Below are 21,488 nucleotides of genomic sequence, written 5' to 3' on the forward strand. Positions count from 1 at the left end.
TATAGAACATCAACTTAGACTTGCTGGGTTTTTTATAGGCCATATTCTTAAATTGTCAGTATACATATAGAAGATGGTGCTCCCTTAAAACAAATACATCAAAGGAGAAAAGTCTTTCCCGCTGGGAATATACTGAGAGCTGCTCACCTGCAGTGGGATGACAATCATGAATATCTTCTTGTCCTTATCAGAGAGGATGTGCTTAATAAATGCCCAGCCTGTGCCAATGAGAGCAATGGTGATGAAGAGCAGGGCTCCCTTCAGCCTGGTAAATGAAACAAGCAAGAATGTATTAACTGAAATTAGCAGTGGAAAGAAGAGAAGACTTCCTTGAATAGTAGATCGCTTCTCCCAACTTCCAGACGTGGGTTACAACACCTGCTGTCCCCAACGCCATCAGGCCTGAAGAGGAAGTGCCCTCCCCTCCCTCCTTCCAACTGTCATCTTCTGGCCTTAGAGGGAGCGAAAGGACAGGCCCAATGCCATTGGGCCCAGCCTCGATTAAGAAAAAGAGCCCTCCTTCCAGTCCATCTGCTTTGGTTCAGGCCTCAGAGGAAGAGAAGAATGCTGGACCTGATTCCGCCCCCCCTTCACCATTCCCATCTCCTTTTGTGTTGTGTCTTTTTAGATTGTAAGCCTGATGGCAGGGAACCGTCTATTATCCCCTCTGTTGTAAGCCACCTGGATTCCGTGATTGGGTGACATATAAATAAATCCTATTATTATTATTATTACCCTTGATATCATCTGATTCAAGCCTAACTTCTTGATTATAATGTGCTCTGCACCAGTGTTTCTCTGATGTGCAGGACTTGCACTGAATTTATGCCCATTAAAAATTGCTGGGGACTGGCAGCAAGTTCTCAGAGATCAGCAACAGTCCAGGGACCTTTGAGCCCCTTTGTGCAGCACTGGTCTATATACTTACAGATGAGTGATGTAGTAGACAACAGCCCAGCCTTCAATGGGGTAGCCCTGTGTAGAGATGTAGTGATAGTCGATCTGGGAAAAGAAGGGCACAAGTCAACTCAAAGTTTTGTATCCAGGAATCAAAAGGGTTGGTTTTTTTAAACTAGCTCTTTCTAAGTAGGTGAGTACAACAAAGGTTTGCTTATCAACCAAAATGATTAGAAAAAAGACACTGTAAAACAGGTTAGCCAAACAGAATGTGCCAGAATAAAACACAATTTTTTAAAAAAGAGGGGAGAACCCAAAACAATTAGTACACCTACATATAAAATGCCTGGCAAGTATGACCGGTGGTACGATTGGTGGTATGATGTATGCCCAGAGCCTTTGAAAAAAAGATGTATTTCTAAATCTCTACTGTCCCTTTGCTTCTATCTCTTCCCATATCTGACTCTTTGCAGCACAAATAGTGCTTCCTTACCGCATGGAAGACCAAAGACAGGGACTTGGTAAAAGGAAGAGCAGCCATTAACCAGTGGATTTTGAACACGTCGGCCCTGTAAAGAAGCAGTGAGAATTAAAAAACAATTCAGGAGAGGATGAGTCTGCTTGTGCTGCGTTAATGCCTTACGGGACCTTACAATTAAAAGCAGGATGGTGACTTCTGTCAGTGGGATGATGGATTTGCTTTGGGCTTTGAAGTGTGGTGCTGGATTCTGCTCTGGGCCAAGCAATAAAGGAACTTTCCAAAGGTGTGGGCCTGTTTTGGGAAGAGGACTCAGCACCAAAGACAGCTCTTCTGAAGTATGAAACCCAAATAAGATTCAATATCCTACTATCACCAGCCATAGCTGATGGAAAGGTATGTGCAAAAAATTTAACAATGCAAACTCTTGTGTATTAATTGTAATTAATAACTCTTATCCTTCTATATGTGTGCAATCCAAAAAGTAGAGAGCTTCTGTGGGTGTACAGAATGCATTGCTTGCACTAGCAAGCTGGTAACAGCTTCTTCCTAAGTACTGATAAATATGGAAGCTTTAGGACAAAAAAGTTGATTTCTAGTTGCCTAGTCATTTGCTTAAAAATGAAACATCACAAATGCTGTGGATCAGAAGTCAGATGACCCAGGACTGAAGTGCCTCCTGGGAATTAAGTATATCTAAATTGTGCTAAATGGATTGTTGTTGTTGTCAATTGCCTTTGAGCCAACCCAACTCATGGCAACCCTGTGGATGAGACATCTCCAAGACCTGCTATCCTCCACTGTTCTGCTTAGGTCCTGTAAATTCAGGCCTGTTACTTCCCTGATCAAGTCTATTGATCTAGAATGTGGTTTCTTCTTTTTCTGCTACTTTCTACCTTTCCTAGCATTATGTCTTTTCTAATGAGTCCTGCCTTCTCATGATGTGCCTAAAATACGTCAGCCTTAGTTTTGTCATCTTGGTTTCCATGGAGAATTCATGCTTGATCTGATCAAGGACCCATTTATTTGTCTTTTTGGCCACCCATGGTACTCAGCACCAAATCAACAGTCACTTTGTACAAGTGGGCCACTTACCTCCGTTTCCGAAGGGTGTGGATCCACACGGCTCCGGCAATGAAGAAGAAGAGTGCCATAGAAATGTAGAGTTTGGGGAGGGGGATTTCTCCTGCTGAGAGGTAGCTGTCAGGATTCTCCTCCATGATTCCTATCTGAAACGATATTGAGAGAAAAAACACCAACATGAAAGGCTACATACAGGGACTGAAACACTGTATGCCAGAGGAAGGGGGGCAAGTCCCACGCAATGAATGACTAGCACAAATGACGCCTGTGATCTTCCAAAAATTAAGCATCAGAGATATAACGTGGCAGAAGACATGTGACCCTGAAACGGATGAACCTGGGAATTAGACTGTGCTAGATGTGCTACATGTGTACAATAGACATGAATTAAAAATTAGAAGTAAAAAGTTAAAATTCAACTTGAAAAATAATATGTCAGAATACCAATACTTTAAAACAATATCAAATCCTTTAAAGCATGACAGGAATAATTAAAAAACAATGCCACAAACACCCCCCATTACAGACTTTTCCACATCGCCACTTAAGATGAATCAACATGTTGAGATGAACATAATAGGCCTAAATTTTGTTTTAGTTCTGACTAGAAAACACCCAGTGAATCCACTGGATTTGTCTATGTGCTGATTCAACAAATCTTGTCAAAAGAACCACATAAAATCACATTAAGTTGAAAATGAATGGAAGACAAACAAAGAATAGGAAAACAAATTAACCCATGAGGGACTTTCTCAGATTAAAAGGAAATGAGGTGCAACTCACTTCAAGGCTGAAGATGACTTGCTCATTCTGCACATTCCTCCCGACACATTTGTGGAAATAGAGACTATAAAGTCCTTCTTGGCCCTCTGAACTGACATTGAAGTAGAACTGGGAAAGAAAGGAAGGAAGAGTTGATGACTTTAAAGTACCTTTTATCACACTTCTGACAAAGGGCTGTTGCTTTTGTCAAGTGGAACTGAGAATTTCCACCATGGCAGTACCTTTCTACAATTGTGGGATTGTATGCTTCTCCAAGGCAAGAGGCCACAGCTCATGGTAGGCTCTCATACATCTGACAGGTTTTTACAGAGGAGTCAGACTAAATGTGCCAAACAGCTATTGGGCAGCAGGAATAATGGGTGTGTGTTTGACACTGGCATAGGATCTTTCACAGACCACGGTGGGGGCACTATAGCTAACTCTCAAGAAGCTAGCACTGCGCAGAAAGTGGTAATGATAACTCAAGTCTTGGAAAGTTTTGCTTTGAAAACCCTATGATGAGAACATCCAAAATGAAGCCACGGCCCTGCGTTTGCAACCATGTTGATAACAGGGTGACATGGAGTCTCTCATTCATAGGGTTGCCATAAGACAGTCAACTTGATGGCATAAAACAACAACAAAAACACCCTGACAAATTTAAAGTGTTGAGTTGGTTCAACATCCACATATGAACTGGACCAACAACATTTATATAGCAGGATTATAGGAAAGAGAAGCAGAAACATCTTACTGGAATACTACCATGCATTTGTATTATAGAGTTTGTACTTATGGTATCTCAGTACCTTTCTGGTAGTAGTAAGTAAAACTTACAGTAAAACTAAACAATATTTTTTTAATGAACCCTAGTGTAATAAAACAAAAGGTAACTGCAGCTAATAAAAAACAGAGGCAAGGAATCAAAACATACTTTGTAAAAAGGAATGGCTGCCTAAAGCAGCAGGTTTTAGTCCTGCTTTAAAGCAGTTCAGAATATAAATAAATCCCCAAATTAAGGACAAACACCACGCCAAAAAACAGAGCAAATAAAAGAGAAAGCTAAAACAAACAAAAGACAATAAAACACCACAGCCAAAGTCAATAAAAGAGTAAAAAGAAGCAGTAAGGTGATAAAAACAATAAGCCTATAAAAGCAAAGCCTGAGCTGAAGCACCAGAAGGCTCATGAAAAATCTTGCTAAGAATGTTAACACTTAATACTAAAAATGTTAATACTGTTGGTCAGAGGTGCTGTTAAGCAGGACTTTGGGACAAACATACAGAGCCCAACTAGCAGAACAAGTAGAAAGGGGCTGAAATGCATTAATTTGCCACATTTTGACATAAAAGAAATAAAGTTGTGTGGTGAAGGTCCCACATTGAATCCATGCCATCTCCACTTTGGTCTGGAGTACTGCTGCTAGCTAGCAGAGACAGCTCAATGGAGCAATGGTATGGCTCTCTGTAAAGCAACTGCCTAAAGTAGTCCACAAATGTCAGAGTTTGGAAACATGACTTTTTTGGACAGTAACTCCCAGAATTACCCAAACACACTGGTTACTGGCAGCATTTTGTGAGCTACCATCCAAAAAGACAGTTTTCCCAAACTCCGCAAACGTCCCCATCAGCAACACCTGTATTCACCAATAATGCTCCCAGTTCCATCATCATGGCCCCTGTCATCACTCCTATGACCCCACATCAACCTATGCAGTATTCAAGGGCAAAGGCATTTGAAGATCTTCCAAAGCAGATTATAGTGACTATCAGGTCTACAGGACAGAAGGCTGTGTGTTTTAGGTATCTTTTAGGCAGAGCAAATCCATACTTTATTTTCAGACATAAACTTATAAGAAGAGAACCCACCTGGAATGAATAGCCGTTGTCTTTGCTTTGGATGGGGTGAATTCCTTCAGCAGGCAACTGAACACAAATGATAGGCAAAGGCATCAACAACTGTGAACTCATTAACATAGGAGGGTGGCGTTAACTAGACAGCCACAACTATGCTTGAATGGCAGATCCAACCTTTTGGTAGGCCCAACACAGCTGTCTTTGACATCTATCTATATCAATAAATATCTAATCTATATACCACTTTCCGCCCATGGGGATGCCAAAATCAATGAGAGGGTTTTGCCTGGAAAAGTTGAACACAGGTTGAGTCTCTCTTATCCAAAATGCTTGAGGACCAGAAGTATTTCAGAGTTTTTGGGATTTTGGAATATTTGCATATACATCATGAGATATCCTGGAGATGGGATTCTAATACATCATTTACCATCAATAAAGCATATGCCATAGCAGTGTATCCACCACTAAGGGAACCCTGGGGGAGTTCTGTTGCTTTCTTGTTCACAGGGGAACTTTGATTTCACTTGAAAGGGAGCAGACTGAGCAGGAAGGAACTGAGAACCATACAGGGAAGACTGGTTTATGGCCCTTGCATTGCTGACTTGCTAATTGTTACTACAGTGCGCCCGCGCTACACGCGGCTTTGAGCGTATGCGCTTAAGCCACGGGGAGTGCACGGGGCGACGCATCCCATTCAGATGAATGGGGTGCACGCCCGTGGCACCCCACGCACCGCCGCGTGCACGAGCCTCATTCAAATGAATGGGGCTCCAGCATAGGCGGAGTTCGCCTTACGTGGGGGTGGTGGTGTCCGGAACAGATCCCCTGCGTAAGGCGATTTTCCATTGTACTTGCAGAAGTCTAATGGATGTCTCATGGACTGAAGCGATACAAACATCTTGTTCATGCAGCTCAGAGTTGAGTAATCTCATGAACAGCAAAATGAACATATTCTAATACATCCCCTGATGGTATTCTTACTCATGGGGTTATGGCACCATCTCCCCTTTGCTTTCTACAGCTTTTCAATGCTGGCTGCCTCTTACCTGGGCTTCAGTTGTGTTTGGCCCAGGTGCTGACTTAGACTCTAGAGGAACAAAATACAAAAAGTGACATCACACACATTTGAATAAAGTGGAGATTTCTGTGCTTTTCAGTGCTGTAACACTAGTTTGCTCTGCCCAGCCCTACTGTGGAGTGCAATCATTGTAACAGGTACAGAGGAACAGTTCTGCATATGGGGTCCCTTCCAACTTGACAATTCTATCCAAAAAGCTATTAGAGCAGCTTACATTTTTGTTTTCAGCCCCTGAAAACCTATGAAGGATGAAATTTTACTGCATTTATTTCACTGTCTTTGTCCAGAAGAGCTCACAGTGATGAAGGAGTGTGATCCTTACCTGCATCAAATCAAGCCTAATACCAAAAGCAAGATGCTGACCTGTGTCTTTTCTTACCCTACATGGTTGTTTTTATATCAACTCCGCCTGATGAAGAAGCAAGTAGATGTGTAAAACTATAATAAAGTATTTTGCACCTCCTTATTGGCCTAACAAAGGTACCAAAAAGATATAAATAATCTACTGGGATATTTGTCCACTAAAATGCAGACTTGCATAGAAAGTGATTAATTCCTGCTATTAAGTTAATGACACATTCTTCTTTTTCATAGTGAATACTTACCGGCATTATGGGAGCTTGCTGACTGTGCCTCTCCCTGAGGGTCAGTAAAGATGATTTTAGGAAGCAAAGGTTTGTTGACTTTGGTTTTGACCTTCACACTGTAGAGAAAAGGAAGGAAGATATGCTTTGCTATCACAAAAATCAAACATGCCAGTTCTCAAATAGGAAACTCAGGATTGGGTTTTAGATATAAAATTGATTTTTGGAATACTTGAAGGTAAGAGATTAACAGTGATATGGGATTAGAGCCAGATTTAAGTTGGCTCATCAAAAATCAATGGGAGATCATTCAGAGACTCATCAGAACTCATTATTACGTTCAACAGATCCAATAAGAAACTCAAGCATAAAATTAAAAACAACAACCCCAAATGATAAACAGTACAATAAAAACAATAAAACAGTTACTATCAGCTTTTATCTAAAACACAAAGAGCTCTAATCCTCTTTGCCTCTGAGAGAAATTTATGAACAGCCAACGTTACATTTGGAGACTTATCCTCCAACAAGAAGCTGATATGGAATTGGTCATAACATCCAACAAATTTTCTGAATAGTGGTATAATCAAATCCTAGCACACCTCATTATAAAAGCTACAGGATAAAACAAATATGCTTCATGAACTCCCATGTTATTAGAAGGGCACCACAGAGACACAGCTGTGTTGTTCTGGAATACCAGTATGCTAAGGCATCTTGCAACACCTTTGAGACTAACTGTGTGAAAGAAATTGTAACATGAGCTTTTGTAGACCTTTTACTTACAGCTTCTTTGCAAAATCTAGGAGGAGAAGGGTGACTGAAACATCATGATCTGGGGTTTTATTCAAAATGCAATAATCCATTTGTTCATCCTGAGGAAGGAAAGAAAGAAAATATATAAAGTGTTTTGCATACTCACTTTCTTCTCTCCCCTTGAACCCACAGCCTTTGAGATTTAAAGCAGCAGGCTCATCACTTTTGAGACAAGCAGATATTAATTGAAAAGGTGGAACTGAATGCTGTCAAAATCACAATAACATCCAAAATTCAAAATCCCAAGATCCAGGAGGAGCATCTTTTTTTTTTTTTTGTCTTGTAAATGAAACTTAAAAACATGTATTTTGTGCATTTGGTTGGCTCAATAAAGGCATCACTGTTTTGTGGATTTTGGATGTTATTGTACTTTGTTACATGAGCAACACAGCTACCCCTGGATATGCTGTCAAATCAGTGTGTATCCAGCACAAGCTAAACACAGCATTCTCTTCCAGTTAACACAACACACAGTATTTTCCTGATGCTGCCCATAAAAGAAAAGCCATAATGCCTACTTACTTACCAGGTAAGTGGAGAATCCATCATTTCGTGTTCGATCTAAACTGAAACCGACCTAAAAAGAAAATAGATTGAATCAATGAAATGTGAAGTCTTCAACAAAATACATTTAAAACGGGATCAAATGTAAAACATTTATGTTTCAAATAAGATTATCATACATATTAGCGAAAGGCTGACCCTGACTGTTTATGGAGGGAACTATGTATTTCATATACAGGTTGAGTCTCCCTTATCTGAAATGGTTTTTTTAAATTTATTTTGTAATATTCACATATACATGAGATATTATGGTGATAGGGCCCAAGTCTAAACATTAAATTTACTTATAGTTTTTTGTGGGTTTTTCGGGCTATGTGACCATGTTCTAGAAGAGTTTATTCCTGACGTTTCGCTGGCATCTGTGGCTGGCATCTCCAGAGAATGCTGACCTGGAAGAGTGTGTGTGTGTGTGTGCGCGCGCGCGCACTGTGTGTGATCCTGGGTAGGGAGGGGTGATCTCCATGTTAATCTGTGTATTGTTCTGTTGCTGATGGCCAGGCCTCAGGGTAGGAAGATATGCAAAAGAGGATTAGTGTCTGCTAATTGGGGATCACTGTCTGCTGGGAGAGCCTCTGACCCTGAATGGTTTCTCATTTGCATTTGCTGAGTCCTGGTTTTGGTGTTCTTCAGGACTGGTAGCCAAACTTTATTTACTTTAAGGGTTTCTTCTTTCCTGTTGAAGTTGTTCAAGTGTTTGTGGATTTCAATGGCTTCCCTGTGCATTCTGACCTGATAGTGGTTGGCATGGTCCAGAATTTCAGTGTTTTCAAACAGCATTTTGTGCCCAGTAGCAGTACACATTATAAACCACCTTGGGCACAAAATGCCCGACTTCACAAATTCATTTATGTTTCGTATACACCCTATACACACAGTGTGGTGGTAATTTTATACACATGTTTTAATAATTTTGTGCATGAAACAAAGTTTGTACACACTGAACCATTAGAAAGCAAAAGCATCACTATCTCAGCCACCCATGTGGACAATTTTCGATTTTGGAGTATTTTAGTTTTTGGAATTCCAGATAAGGGATACTCAGTCTGTACCAGAATGCATATCTAGAAACACCACCTTACTTTACTGCAGTTTTACCACATTAAAAATAGAATCATAGAGTTGGAAGAGACCGCAAGGGTCATGAAGTCTAGCCCCTGCCATGCAGGAAATCACAATCAAAGCATCCCCAACAGATGGCCACCCAGCCTCTGTTTGAAGACCTCTAAGGAAGGAGACTCCACTACACTCTGAGGGAGTTTGTTCCACTGTCGAACAGCCCTTACTCTCAGGAAGTTCCTCCTAATGACTTTTAAAAACTTGATTTTTAAGGTCCAAAAGGCAATTTCTTTTTCCAGTCAGTTCAAGATTTAAGCTAACATCTTATCCACATTTATTTGGGACTAGAAACCACTGAATCCTGCAATAGAGATTTCCAATGGAAGTTTGTGAATATTAAGCAATTTATCCATGCATTTGACTGGATGTAAGTGTGCAGAGATCAAGTGAATATGCTCCACTGTTAAACTGGAGAGAAATGCCAACTCTGTTCAGTTTAACTGCTGAGAACCCCCATCACACCACTCTGACACCATTCAGTAATATTTGCATTTCACCAATGTAGTGTTGCTTGAAACCCAGAGAAGGCAGTGCTGGACAGACTGAATATAATGATCAGCCAACTCTACACCATGCTTTGCCTCTTGTAATGGGGGCAGACAAACTGTGGAACACTTACAAGAAATTTTCATCGCTATTAATTTGCATTATAATGAACACACACACCACAAATCAAACTGCTATGGATAGAATACAGCTGTATTTGAAATGGCATCTATTACCTTTTCCAGGAACTCTGTCTAGGAAGCACAAATATAAAACCACCCACATGCATGTGTTCAAGCCAAGTGCACCTGGCTCTTTGAGCTTTCTAAAATCAGTGCACTAACAGTTTGTAGATTTTATTCTCCTAAAGTGATACCATTAAATTCTCACACTTTATAAAATATTTACAAGTATTCTCACAACAACAGTTGTTACAGTAAGCCAAACAGGACAAAAACTCAACATGAGTGACAAAAAAAAAATTCTCAGTCAAATGCAAAACTTTGTTTAAGGTGTAAATCATACTAAAGCTGCATCTACACTGCAAAAATAATCCAGTTTGACACCACTTTAACTGCTATGACTCAAGGCTTTGGAATTCTGTCCAAGAGCTCTGGTGCCACAACAATCCAGAAAGCCCAAAATCCTGTAGCACTGAGCCCTGGCAGTTAAAATGGGGTTAAATTGGATTAAGTTAATTTAATCCATAAATTAAGATGTGGATGAATCCTAAGTGTACTTCTGATGAGTTTTTATCACAGAACCATCTGTTTCAATTTGAACACTTTTGAATGTTTATAAACCATATAAATTTTGAGATACTTACACAGCATATAAAATTAATATGGCATATTTATAAACAAAACAAGCAGGCTAAATCCCATTTCCAGCAATATAAGGCATCTACCCCCCGGCCCAGTTCAAATGTTTACAGAACCATTTCCCAACGCACAACCAGAACTGATATTCCTTTAATTTTTACAGAAAATCCAGTAATTTTTCTAAATATTCTGTGAAGAATTAGCATGACAATACAGAGTCAGGTGGACAATATGCAGCCCTCCTGTTCATGTTTTACCATTTCTTGTCAATTTGAATGCCAACATTCTTTTAAATAAGGAACAGAGAATATGATGCCCTTCTGGGGGTTGGGGATTACGGCTCGGATGATCTCTGACCACTGGCCATGATGGCAGGGATTGGTGGAAATTACAGTCCAAGATATCAGGTAGCCTGTCTGTGATGATCATGGATGAAGAACAATACAAGAGCTCTTTCTTACCGTCCAACACTTATGCTAAGGTTTATGGTAAAGGTGAGCAAGTTCTGGGGGCTATTTTTCCAGCCCCAGGGCCCCTACAAGGACCATACCAGCCATTTCAGATGAAACAGGAAGGGATTAGAAGGTTGCTTCCAGTCCCCTTCAACAAAATTATGCAGATTTTAACTATGGCCTGTTACAGACTGCCAAAATAAAGCTGCTTCGGGTCTCTTTGGAAGTATGCTATTTAAATGATGCATGGGTCCTAAGAGTCCGGAGGTTGCGCCAAAGACACACTCCATTCCTAAGCACTGGAGTGCAGCTTTGGTGCAGCTTCCGGATTCTTAGGATGCATGCATCATTTAAATAGCATACCTCCAAAGAGACCTGAAGCAGCTTTATTTTCGCAGTCTGTAACAGGCCTATATTTACAAATAATGCACTTTCTGCCACCAACCATTAATTGAATTAATACAATCAACTGTCACAGTCTTATACATCTTTTACCTCCAGATATCTATCCAAATGTAAGTCACTGTCAAAAGACTGTTCCAAGACTCCATTTGATTTATTGTTGAAGTCAAATCCGTATCGCAGAAGAGAAATGGGGACCAAATTTCTATTAAACCGTCTTTATCTTTCCTCTGGCGAGTGTTAGAGGGTGAGTTAATTTTTCAGATTGGCAGACCAAACTCTATCTTTTGAACATCTTCATGAGAGACCTTGCAAGGTTTTCCAAAATTCTGGGCAGTTCTAATACAGAGGTAAACTGTTTATTTAAAAGCTTCTCATTGTCACCTTAGATGGAGAATAATAGCAACATCTCTCTCAACCAGATTGTTTGGTGCTTCATGCAGCCCACAGGCCTCCTGGCTCCCAACCTTGGTTTATGGTTTTCCTTTATGTGGCGTGAAGTACAACAGATGCCTACCTGGACGTTTTTGTCAACATCTGAAAGCTGCTTTACTGAGAGGGTGCTCACATTGACTTTCATGAAACCTCCCTTGAAAAAGCCAAAGGTATTGAGATGGACCTTCTGCCGTACATCATCCTGGAAGAGAGTAAACAGAAGAAAATGTAGGAAAGTGAAGAAAAGGAAACACATGCAATGCAAAGGGCTGCTAGTCAGACAAGCTAAATTTGAGGCTGGTTATTTACAAGGATCAATAGTCCATCTTTCAACATTCCTATTTAAATACCATTTTTAAAAATCAGGATTGTTTTGAATTGTTTGTATTATCTATATGTATGCTGCCCTGAGATCTCACTACAGAGGGCAAGAGAGAAGTATTTTAATAATAAATAATATGAATAAATACATTCTCTGGGCATGTTACAAAGAACTAGAATTGTGTTCAGAGAAAAACAAGTTGGGTTTTAAAAGCTGATGGGACTCCAGCCACTTGTCTATGGAATCCCTCAGGACTCTGTTTAGTGTCTTGTGCAAAACTGTTTTTTATTATTTTTAATTGTATATTTTAAATTATTTTTAAATGTTGTTGCGTTGATAGCCTAACTGCATGTTAAAGTTGATTGTTATGCATATTTTAACTGTACAGTATTTTAATTTATAAGCTACCCAATTCCCCCCAAATATGAAACCAACTGTACCAAAATACACACTGGAATCCATGCTAGGCACAAGTCTCTGCGTGTGCCATCAAAGGAACATAGGAAACTGTTCATTCAGATGGTAATCTGACTTGCGTAAGATGTCCATTACTGTGAGACTTTCTCATCCACACCCAGCTAGAAGCGCCTGCCCAGCTGGCTGGCAAAAAGGCCAGCGTGTGTTATGGCATTAATTTTGCCATTGCTTCCGAACACCCACATATTTATATTTCTAAAGCATTACCATGTTTCATTAACATTTTATTTAAAGGTTTATAAAATGCTTATTAATTTTAAATATACACCAGATTGTAATCCTCACTCAAGATATCCTGACTAAGGGTGTCAGGACAGAAAGTTAGCTATATTAACAGAACCACTGAGCTTCGGTAACTACTGTACTTGAAAGTAGCCCTACTAAGACCTTTGGTCTTAGCTAAGACCTACTTAACTCCAATGAATGATTTGGGGGGGGGGGGGATTTTGGAATAATGGCATATACAAAACATGGTATCTTGGAAACGGCGCACAAAGCTAAATATGAAATTCATTTATGGTTCATATACACCATATAAACATAGACCGAAGATAATTTTATTCATAACGTTTAATGTTGTGCATGAAACAATGTTTGCATACACTGTACCATCAGAAAGCAAAGGTGTCATTATCTCAACCAACCATGTGGACAATTTTGGATTTTGGAGTATTTGGGGTTTTGGAATTCTGAATAAGGGAGACTCAACCTGTATGTCAGCAAACCCTGATTTTGCCACTTTGTATAGGGGTCACCATTTCACTATGCTACTGTATTTAACGGGACTTAAGGATCCGTAGATTTTGGCTTCCACGTGGAATCAAACCCCATCAGATAACAAGGCCCCAATGTATTTACACAATTAATCATTTTACACTTCCAGTTGTAGAGTTTTATCAGTTCTTAACAAGACAAAGCCAAATGATGGAAATTGGTAAGACAAAGAGGAAATCACTTGGGCAATGAAGACGAAAACAAGGCAAATAAGTATACTTTCAAGCATCAGCTCACATGCGCTTACTCCGTGTTCTTGCTTAATGGCACATGTCCTTACTTGTTATTTGAGCAACCACAATATGAACCACCTCCCTAACCAGTGGCCCACTGGTTCTTTTGGCTTAAAACAGAGCAACACAAAGCAGTAGTGCCTTATAGGGCTTGGTAGTTTCCAGACCTTTTACCATTTTGGTCGCCCTTCTCTGGACACTCTCCAGCTTGTCAATGTCCTTTTTGAATTGTGGTGTCCAGTACTGGATATAGTATTCTAAGCGAGGCCTCACCAAAGCAGAATAGTGTGGTCCTATTACTCCCCTCAAACTAGACACTATGCTTTTATTGGTGCAGCCTAGAATCGCATTGACTTTTTAGCTCTGCAATCACACTGTTGACTCATAGGATCATGTTCAACATGTGGTCTACTAGGACTCCTAGATCCCTTTTATATGTACTGTTGTCATGCCAGGTGTCCCGTCCTATATTTGAGCATTTCATTTTTTTCCTGCCCAAGTGTAGTACCTTACATTTCTGCCAGTTGAAATTCATTTTGTTAGTATGGGCCCAGCTTTCTAATCTAAGGCCATTTTGAATGTTGATCTTGTATGGCAGACCAGAAGTTGTAGTCATCAACACCTTGCCACTTCAGGCTCAACCACTGGCAGGCTCAGGTGCCATCATATAAGGGTCAGGAAAGCACACGCACACTGCCACCCAAAGGAAAGGAAGACAAGGGAAATTGCTGGTTTGATTACCTGAAATGAACACCAGCCAATAAAAGTCGTTGCTACCTTTTAGGGCTGTGCATGGGCTGGCTGGTGAGGCTGAAGCAAACCAAACCTACTGCCTATATGCTGGGCAATCTATCCCCTCTTCATAGCCACCCACTCCACTTTGGAGCTAGAGGAAATACATCCCAGCATCCCAACAGATTGTTTACATCTGTGGGGATGCCGCCCACTCAATTTTGGTGCCACAGGTGTAGGAGAAAGGACAGAGTTTCCTCATGCTCCCCAGGAGATAGTGACACCCTTACCACTGTGAACATGCCAAGCAGAAATGTGGAACCCCTAAATAATTTTATTTTTTAAAAACGGGGAAAGGAATAAGGCTCCCATGTCTCCAATAGTTCCAATCCACAACAATGGAAGAGCTGGTTTCAGTAAATGGCATTTTCCCAAAATGTACCTGCTGAAATTCTAACTCTTAAAAGTTTCAGAAGCTCTCCCTTCCTTCACACTTTAGATAGATAGATGATAGATAGATAGATAGATAGATAGATAGATAGATAGATAGATAGACTTTCCTTCTAAGTTACATAAAAACCTACCAGGTCATTGCAGAACATACAAAAGGAGATAGTTGTGCCATATGAGAATCTGCCTATAGAAATGGTATGGTGTATATGTTGCTGACATGGCCCCTTCAAACAGTAGTTGAGGGGTAATCACTTTTGTAACTGAGGATACTTGAATTAAGCAATTTGGATTTCAAGACATGGTTCTGCACAGTTGCCCCAGATGAACAGGGGTTGGTACACCCTGTAACTATCAGAAAGCAAGCAGTACCTATTTTATGAGCTGTTCAGCACACCATGATGCAACTTATCACTGTATGTAATTTTTTTAATAGGCATGCCTGTTCTCTAAAGGGAAATACCTCAAATAAAGCCAGCTGGGTGACCTCAGGCTTTAAAGGAAGACTAACTCCCTATGCCAAGAAAATCCTGCCACAGGGATGTCTTAGGGTTGCCATAAGTGGGAAACGAAGGACATAACAACAAAGCACCACTGACTGAAGGATGCATAACACTGCAGTTCAACATCCATGAAGATCATTCTAGTCCAACAACAGCTACACTTAATCATAAATATGCCTGTAGCCCTTTCTGTCTAAAACTGAAGACTGCTCTAAAATGATATTAAAGTATGTCTGGGCAATTCAAATAAACACTATAAACTGTTTTCAGCTATCACAAAAATAATTATGACCATGAAAGAAAAAATTCACTATGGGGCAAACAAGATAATATATTACACCTAACTTTACTCCACATATTTCTGCTATTTCCCCAAGCTACAACAGCTAATACTACTGTCAGAGTGATATACACTTGTCCCTCCACATTCACTGGGGTTGGGGGGGAGGGGGCAGGACCCCTGTGAATGTGGAAAAATTGCAAATAACAAATGCATTATGTTTTTACCTGAGAGAACACCTCTCTAGGAATCTCTGCCAGACACTGACCACAGAATTGGGCTGGAGGAGCTACAAATGCCTAGTGGAGTGTCCTCTTTAGGAATCTCTAGGTCCTTCAGTGCAACCTTTGGTTAAAGGTGACCACAGAGTTGCACTGGACCTAGAGATTCCTAGAGAGAACAGATTAATAAAATTGGTGAATAATTAAATCTGCAAAAGTCAAAGCCACAAATATGGAGGGACAAGTGTATTATCTGAAACAACAACATTTGTAAAACTTCAGAAGCCATTACCAAGTCTGACAAGATTCTTTGTGTGGTTTACATAACAGATAAAACAGATTGTAAGGAGTCAGCATACTGTAGAGTGCTGGACTAAAAATCAAGGCTTCAAATACCCACTCAGCTATGTAAACCCACTCGGCAACCCTGGTTAAGTCACACTCTCTCAGCCTCAGTGGAAGGTCAAAGTAAACCTCCTCTGAAAAAAATCCTGCACAGAAAGCCACTTGAAAGGTTCACTTCAGGGTTTTTATAAGTCAGAAATGACTTGAAGGCACACAATAAACAACAAATTGAATATGTTAAACACTATTGTCAATTACATTTAGGGCACACGAACACACTATTAAGTCTCCTAGCATCTCGACTTATAGCTACCTATTAGCCTTAAGTAATGCACGATTTCAATAAGGGTTTTTTAAAATGAAAAGTCATTTTAACTCTATTGACGAGACTTCTGGTTACCTTAAGGCAGGAAGGAGAATCATTCAGCACTCCAGATGTTGTTTGACTGCAAATCCCAGCAGCCCTAGTCAATGTTGAGGGATTCTGGGAGCTGGACTCCAACAAATATCTGGAGGACTGAATGATTCCCACCCGATCCAAGTCCTATAAACAATGTCGTTGCTTGTAACAGTTACATGCATGCTAAAATAATAACTATAAATGGGGAGAAAGAGGCTGGTCTGTATATGTTAATCTGTTCCTTGCATAGTGATCCAGGAGAGAGACCTCTGAAACTCTGTTCACTCATGGAAGTGGGAAGTCTCCATTTCTAAGGAATAATACTCATGGCTGTGTCACACACAAAAAGGCTTTTTACTCTGACCCAGAACATCTCTCATGCTGTGGCAATGGAAGAGATTCGCACTGCATATTGCCAATGTGACATCAAGCAGTGGATGGCAGGAGGCTGATGCTGGAAAATTTAAAGGCCCCAGTTACTGTGTGGAACAACGATTTTCATGCTGATCTTTGCAGTAAACACTGTACAGAATAAATCTTCACTGTGCACTTTTGGTCACTACTTCCCTTTTCTCTTGGAAAAAATTAGCAATGGCAAGCCAAGTCTGAAGTAGGCAAATTAACAGGAAACTGACATTTGGCTGAAGCTTTCCACTTCAAGGAATTTAAATATAATTCAGTAGTCCTTAGGCAAGAGGAAATTGCCTATTCAAATATTCAGCAATTAACTTACAGTAGCTACGAGTCTGGAATAAGCAAACATTTTTATTGCCCCCATCTTAACTAGGAGCTTAAGAGAAGATGCTATAATGAGAATAAAGAATAATCACCATGCATATCAATACAGAATTGCCTGGCACAAGGGCAAATCATCTACCCTGTGCCTCCTTGAAACTCTGCCCACATGGAGCTTACCAAGTGTGCCTATGTTAAAAAATTATGTGGGCCATATTCTCCAAGGGACCTGACTAAGCAAGGACAGCCCTAATGAATCATCTGTCCTTTCTGGTGCTTTTAAAATGTCCCAACTTTGCTCTCCCCTCTTCCCACAGTCCTCAGCTTTTACTGTAGTTGCTGCAATCTGAGTTTCCATTAACTTAGCAGCAGGGAAAATTGAGGAGGTGGAATCCTCTCTTCCCCAGTTGGCTCAGGCAAAAGCAAACTGCTGCAGCCTCCCCTCACTCATCTATTCTTCCTCATTAATAACTTCAACCATCTTTACTCAACTTCTGATGTCACGTTGCCACACAGGTCCCAGTTTTCATCTGTGAAAGTTTGGACAGTATGGAGGAACTCTATTCGGAGAAAGCCAGTCAGTCAGTCATAATATATTACAGTCCATAGAGCCAAAATTGCTTTCTAAGCAATGGTTGTGTCAACTTTGTAAAATGCGCCAGGAGGCTTGCAACCCTCCCAACACTGTTTGCCTTGCGTCAGGACTAAGCTTAGCTTTTAAAGAAGGCTTTAGGGCTTATTGGACTCAGCTTGTGTCCATGTTGCTTACTGATTTACAGAATGCTTTGTTTCCACATCCTTTTTTGTTGTTATTGTTAAAGTCTGCTTTTTAAAAGCATTTCCCTTGGTTTCTCTGTGTCATATTAATCTGCATTAATTGTTTTTGTTGCACACATTGATGCTTTGCTGTTCTAGAGCCGCTAAGCAGAATCAAATGTTTGGAGCTGCTAGTTACTCCGCTAAAAGGAGTGTGCCATTTTGTTTTAAAATGTTAACATCTTCCATTTAGAGCAGCCTTATCTTTAAGTAGTCATCCGGTAGCAACAGGCAACATTTGCTACTTATCAGACTTAATATCCATCATATGCAGAAAGAGGACTGCCTTTGACCAAGTCAAAGTGTAGTGCTTCCTGCAGCTAGCTATTCCAACACATTCTGTGTCAGAACCCCCAAGTAACTTAAGAAGTCTATTTGTGCCACCATTTGCCATCTGGCTCTGGATTTAAAAGGGGAAGGGTTGAGAATCCCAGCTACTGTCTTACATGGCCTGATACAGAGAGGTCAAAATAAAGCTGCTTCGGGTCGCTTTGGAGATATGCTATGTAAATGATACATGCATCCTAAGAGTCCAGAAGCCGGAACAAAGCCACGCTCCTGTCCTAAGGACTGGAGTGCAGCTTTGGTGCAGCTTGCAGACTCTTAGGATGCATGCATCATTGAAACACCATACCTCCAAAGTGACTTGAAGCAGCTTTATTTTGGCCTGTCTGTATATAGGGCCATATGTTAGTTACAGGAGAGCTTTGTCGTTTCAGTAAAATTAAAAAGAAAAGAAATAAGTTAGTACAAAATCAAACCTATTTGGGGGTCCTTTCACACTACAGAAATGTATCATTGTGATATCATTTTCACTGCCATGGTCCCATCCTGTGGAATCCTAACATCTGCAGTTTAAAGACAGGCATTCAGATTTCTCAGCCACAGTTCTAGTGCATCACTTAACTACTCACACAACAATTTAATAGGATACAATAGTGACAGTTAACATGGAGTCATAGGCCTGTTACAGACTGCCAAAATAAAGCTGCTTCAGGTCTCTTTGGAGGTATGCTGTTTAAATGATGCATGCATCCTAAGAATCCGGAAGCTGCACCAAAGCTGCACTCCAGTGCTTAGGAATGGAGTATGGCTTTGGCACAACCTCCGGACTCTTAGGACCCAGGCATCATTTAAATAGCATACCTCCAAAGAGACCCGAAGCAGCTTTATTTTGGCAGTCTGTAACAGGCCATAGTGCTCTATCTGTGTGCAGTGATGGCGAACCTATGGCATGTGTGCCAGAGGTGGCACTCAAAGCCCTCTCTGTGGGTACATGTGCCATTGTCCCAGCACAGAGTTTGCCAGAGTTTGTTACTAGAAAGCCAGAGGGACATGGTACTTTGTAATAAACAAGTGGGCTTTGGGTTGCAGTTTGGGCACTCAGCCTCGAAAAGGTTCACCATCTGAAGCATAAGTCTTCACCAACCTGCCACCTTCCAGCTGTGTTTAGTCTACAACGCCAATCGCTATGCGGCTGGGGCTACAATTTCATCCAACCAAAGGGTTTGCTGGGCCATACCACCCTGCCCAACATCCACACAGAGCATATAGATGTAAAGATACACGAGTCAATACCAAAGTCAGGACCATTCATGCTATCTATTTCCCATTTCTATGTATGGGTACAAAAGCTGGGTAGTGAAAAAAGCTGATAGGAAGAGAATCAACTCGTTTGAAACGTTGTGCTGAGGAAGAATTGTATGAATATCATGGACTGCCAAAGAGAAAAATAAATGGGTCTGAGAGCAAATCAAGCGTGAACTCCCCAAAAGACAAAAATGATCAGCCTGAGATTATTGGTCTTTGACATTATCGTGAAATAATGTGACTCAATTAAACGACAATGAAAAAGAAGACAGTCTTGGCCTCAGAAGGGAGAGAAGGGGCAGGAAATGCTGAGCCCAGAGGCATGGAGCAGAAGGGCCCTTCCTCCATTCCCCTGCCATTGCCTGGCCTCAGAGGGAGAGAAGAACCACTGAACTTGGCCCCTTCCTCACTGCCATTCCCTTCTCCTTTTCTTCCATGTCCTTTTTCGATCGTAAGCCTGAGGGTTGGGAGATGTCTAATTAACCATTTGTAAGCAGCTCTGGGAGACGGATGGGTTAGAAAAGCTCTAAATGAATGAATGAACAGACAGCATTACAGGTGCAATAAGAAATCCATGGCAGTCCGGAGTCTGCAGAAACTGAGCAGGGCTCTTAGTATCAGAGTGTCTTGGAGGTCTCTTCTTGAGTTGACTTGATGGCAGCTAAGGACAAAGCGGGAGGTTGAAGGAAAAGAGGAGGAAGACATTACAAATGGATGGAGGAGGAAGTCACAGTGCCCCGAGTTCACAAGGTCTCTTAAGTCAAAGAGCAACTGACAGCAACTGACAACGGAGTTGGAGGAGAGTCCTGTGGATGCCATGGGATGCTAAAGAGACAGGTTAATGGGTCCAGCTCAAAGTCAAGCCCAAACTGTCCCTAGAAGCCAAAACCTCTGGTGCTTTGGGCATATGATGAAACAACACAATTCTTGTAAGATGGAGGGCAGCAGGAAAAGCAAGGAAGGCTGCATTCCAGGGGGACAGAGAGGCATCCACGTGACACAGCTCAAAACACGCTGCGGAAAGAGCCCAGTCTGAGACGGCTTTCAATGCTAGGAACTCTGGGAACTGTAGTTTTTGTGAGACGTTTAGCCTTCTCTGTCGCCACAATAAAATACAACTCCCAGGGTTCCCTCGCACTCAGCCAAGATGGTTAAGCGTCACAAACAACTTGAAGGCAGAGGACAGAGTGGGGTGTGTGTGTATATATATATATATCATCAAAGCGGTATCGAAGCGCATTATTTCTACAGTGTAGACGGAAGGGGAAGTCATCTTTGGAGAAGCGGAGCCAGCAAGGGCCTGGCCCTGGTCCCTTGGGCCTACCTTGAGGGCGAGGTGGTGGACCCGGCCTTCCGCGGGGCCTCCCGCAAAGAGGAGCAGCAGCGCCGCCGCCAGCTCGGTCCGCAGCAGGAAGGAAGCAGCGCCGCCGCTGCTGCTCCCACACGACGCCATGTTTATTCCTGCATCAACATCGCCCAGGCCACGCCCAGTTCCGGGGTCAAAGGGGAACGTGAGAAGCGGCTGGGCGGAGTCGACGCACGTAGATCACAAAGACGCAGCGCTCACACACGCGGCCGGAAGTTCCCGCCCGGAAATAGAAAGCGCGCCTCGTCATGGCTCTCGTGCCACATAGAAATAGGAAAAAGTAGAGTCCGACGTACGCGGAGGTTCCGGGTTCACATGTATGCAACTCGAATTGCATTATTTCTACAGCAGTGGTTTCCCCCAAACGGCGCCCTTTAAGAGATTTGGGACTTCAGTTCCCAGAATCCCAGGCTA

At 41.4% G+C, this 21,488-nt stretch overlaps 1 protein-coding gene across 2 annotated transcripts in view; it reads right to left on the reverse strand.

Moving 5' to 3' along the window:
* The window catches only part of GPR107 (G protein-coupled receptor 107), a 39,117-nt gene extending 17,943 nt beyond the window's left edge, over positions 1-21,174 (reverse strand). For both annotated transcript variants that reach the window (XM_089535186.1, XM_089535187.1), the window contains exons 1-12: positions 21,033-21,174; positions 11,913-12,032; positions 8,081-8,131; positions 7,525-7,613; positions 6,760-6,857; positions 6,123-6,163; positions 5,089-5,145; positions 3,242-3,349; positions 2,471-2,604; positions 1,391-1,466; positions 929-1,002; positions 148-265 (exon numbers count right to left, since the gene is read on the reverse strand). In XM_089535186.1, coding sequence (XP_089391312.1) covers positions 148-265; positions 929-1,002; positions 1,391-1,466; positions 2,471-2,604; positions 3,242-3,349; positions 5,089-5,145; positions 6,123-6,163; positions 6,760-6,857; positions 7,525-7,613; positions 8,081-8,131; positions 11,913-12,032; positions 21,033-21,161 — 1,095 coding nt within the window. In that variant the 5' untranslated portion in view covers positions 21,162-21,174. The remainder of the gene's footprint in view (positions 1-147; positions 266-928; positions 1,003-1,390; positions 1,467-2,470; positions 2,605-3,241; positions 3,350-5,088; positions 5,146-6,122; positions 6,164-6,759; positions 6,858-7,524; positions 7,614-8,080; positions 8,132-11,912; positions 12,033-21,032) is intronic.
* Between the last annotated feature and the right edge of the window lie 314 nt (positions 21,175-21,488).

The sequence above is a fragment of the Sceloporus occidentalis genome, unplaced genomic scaffold, assembly GCF_023333645.1.
Source record: "Sceloporus occidentalis isolate IW3139 unplaced genomic scaffold, rSceOcc1.0.p SCAF_8, whole genome shotgun sequence".
NCBI lineage: Eukaryota > Metazoa > Chordata > Lepidosauria > Squamata > Phrynosomatidae > Sceloporus > Sceloporus occidentalis.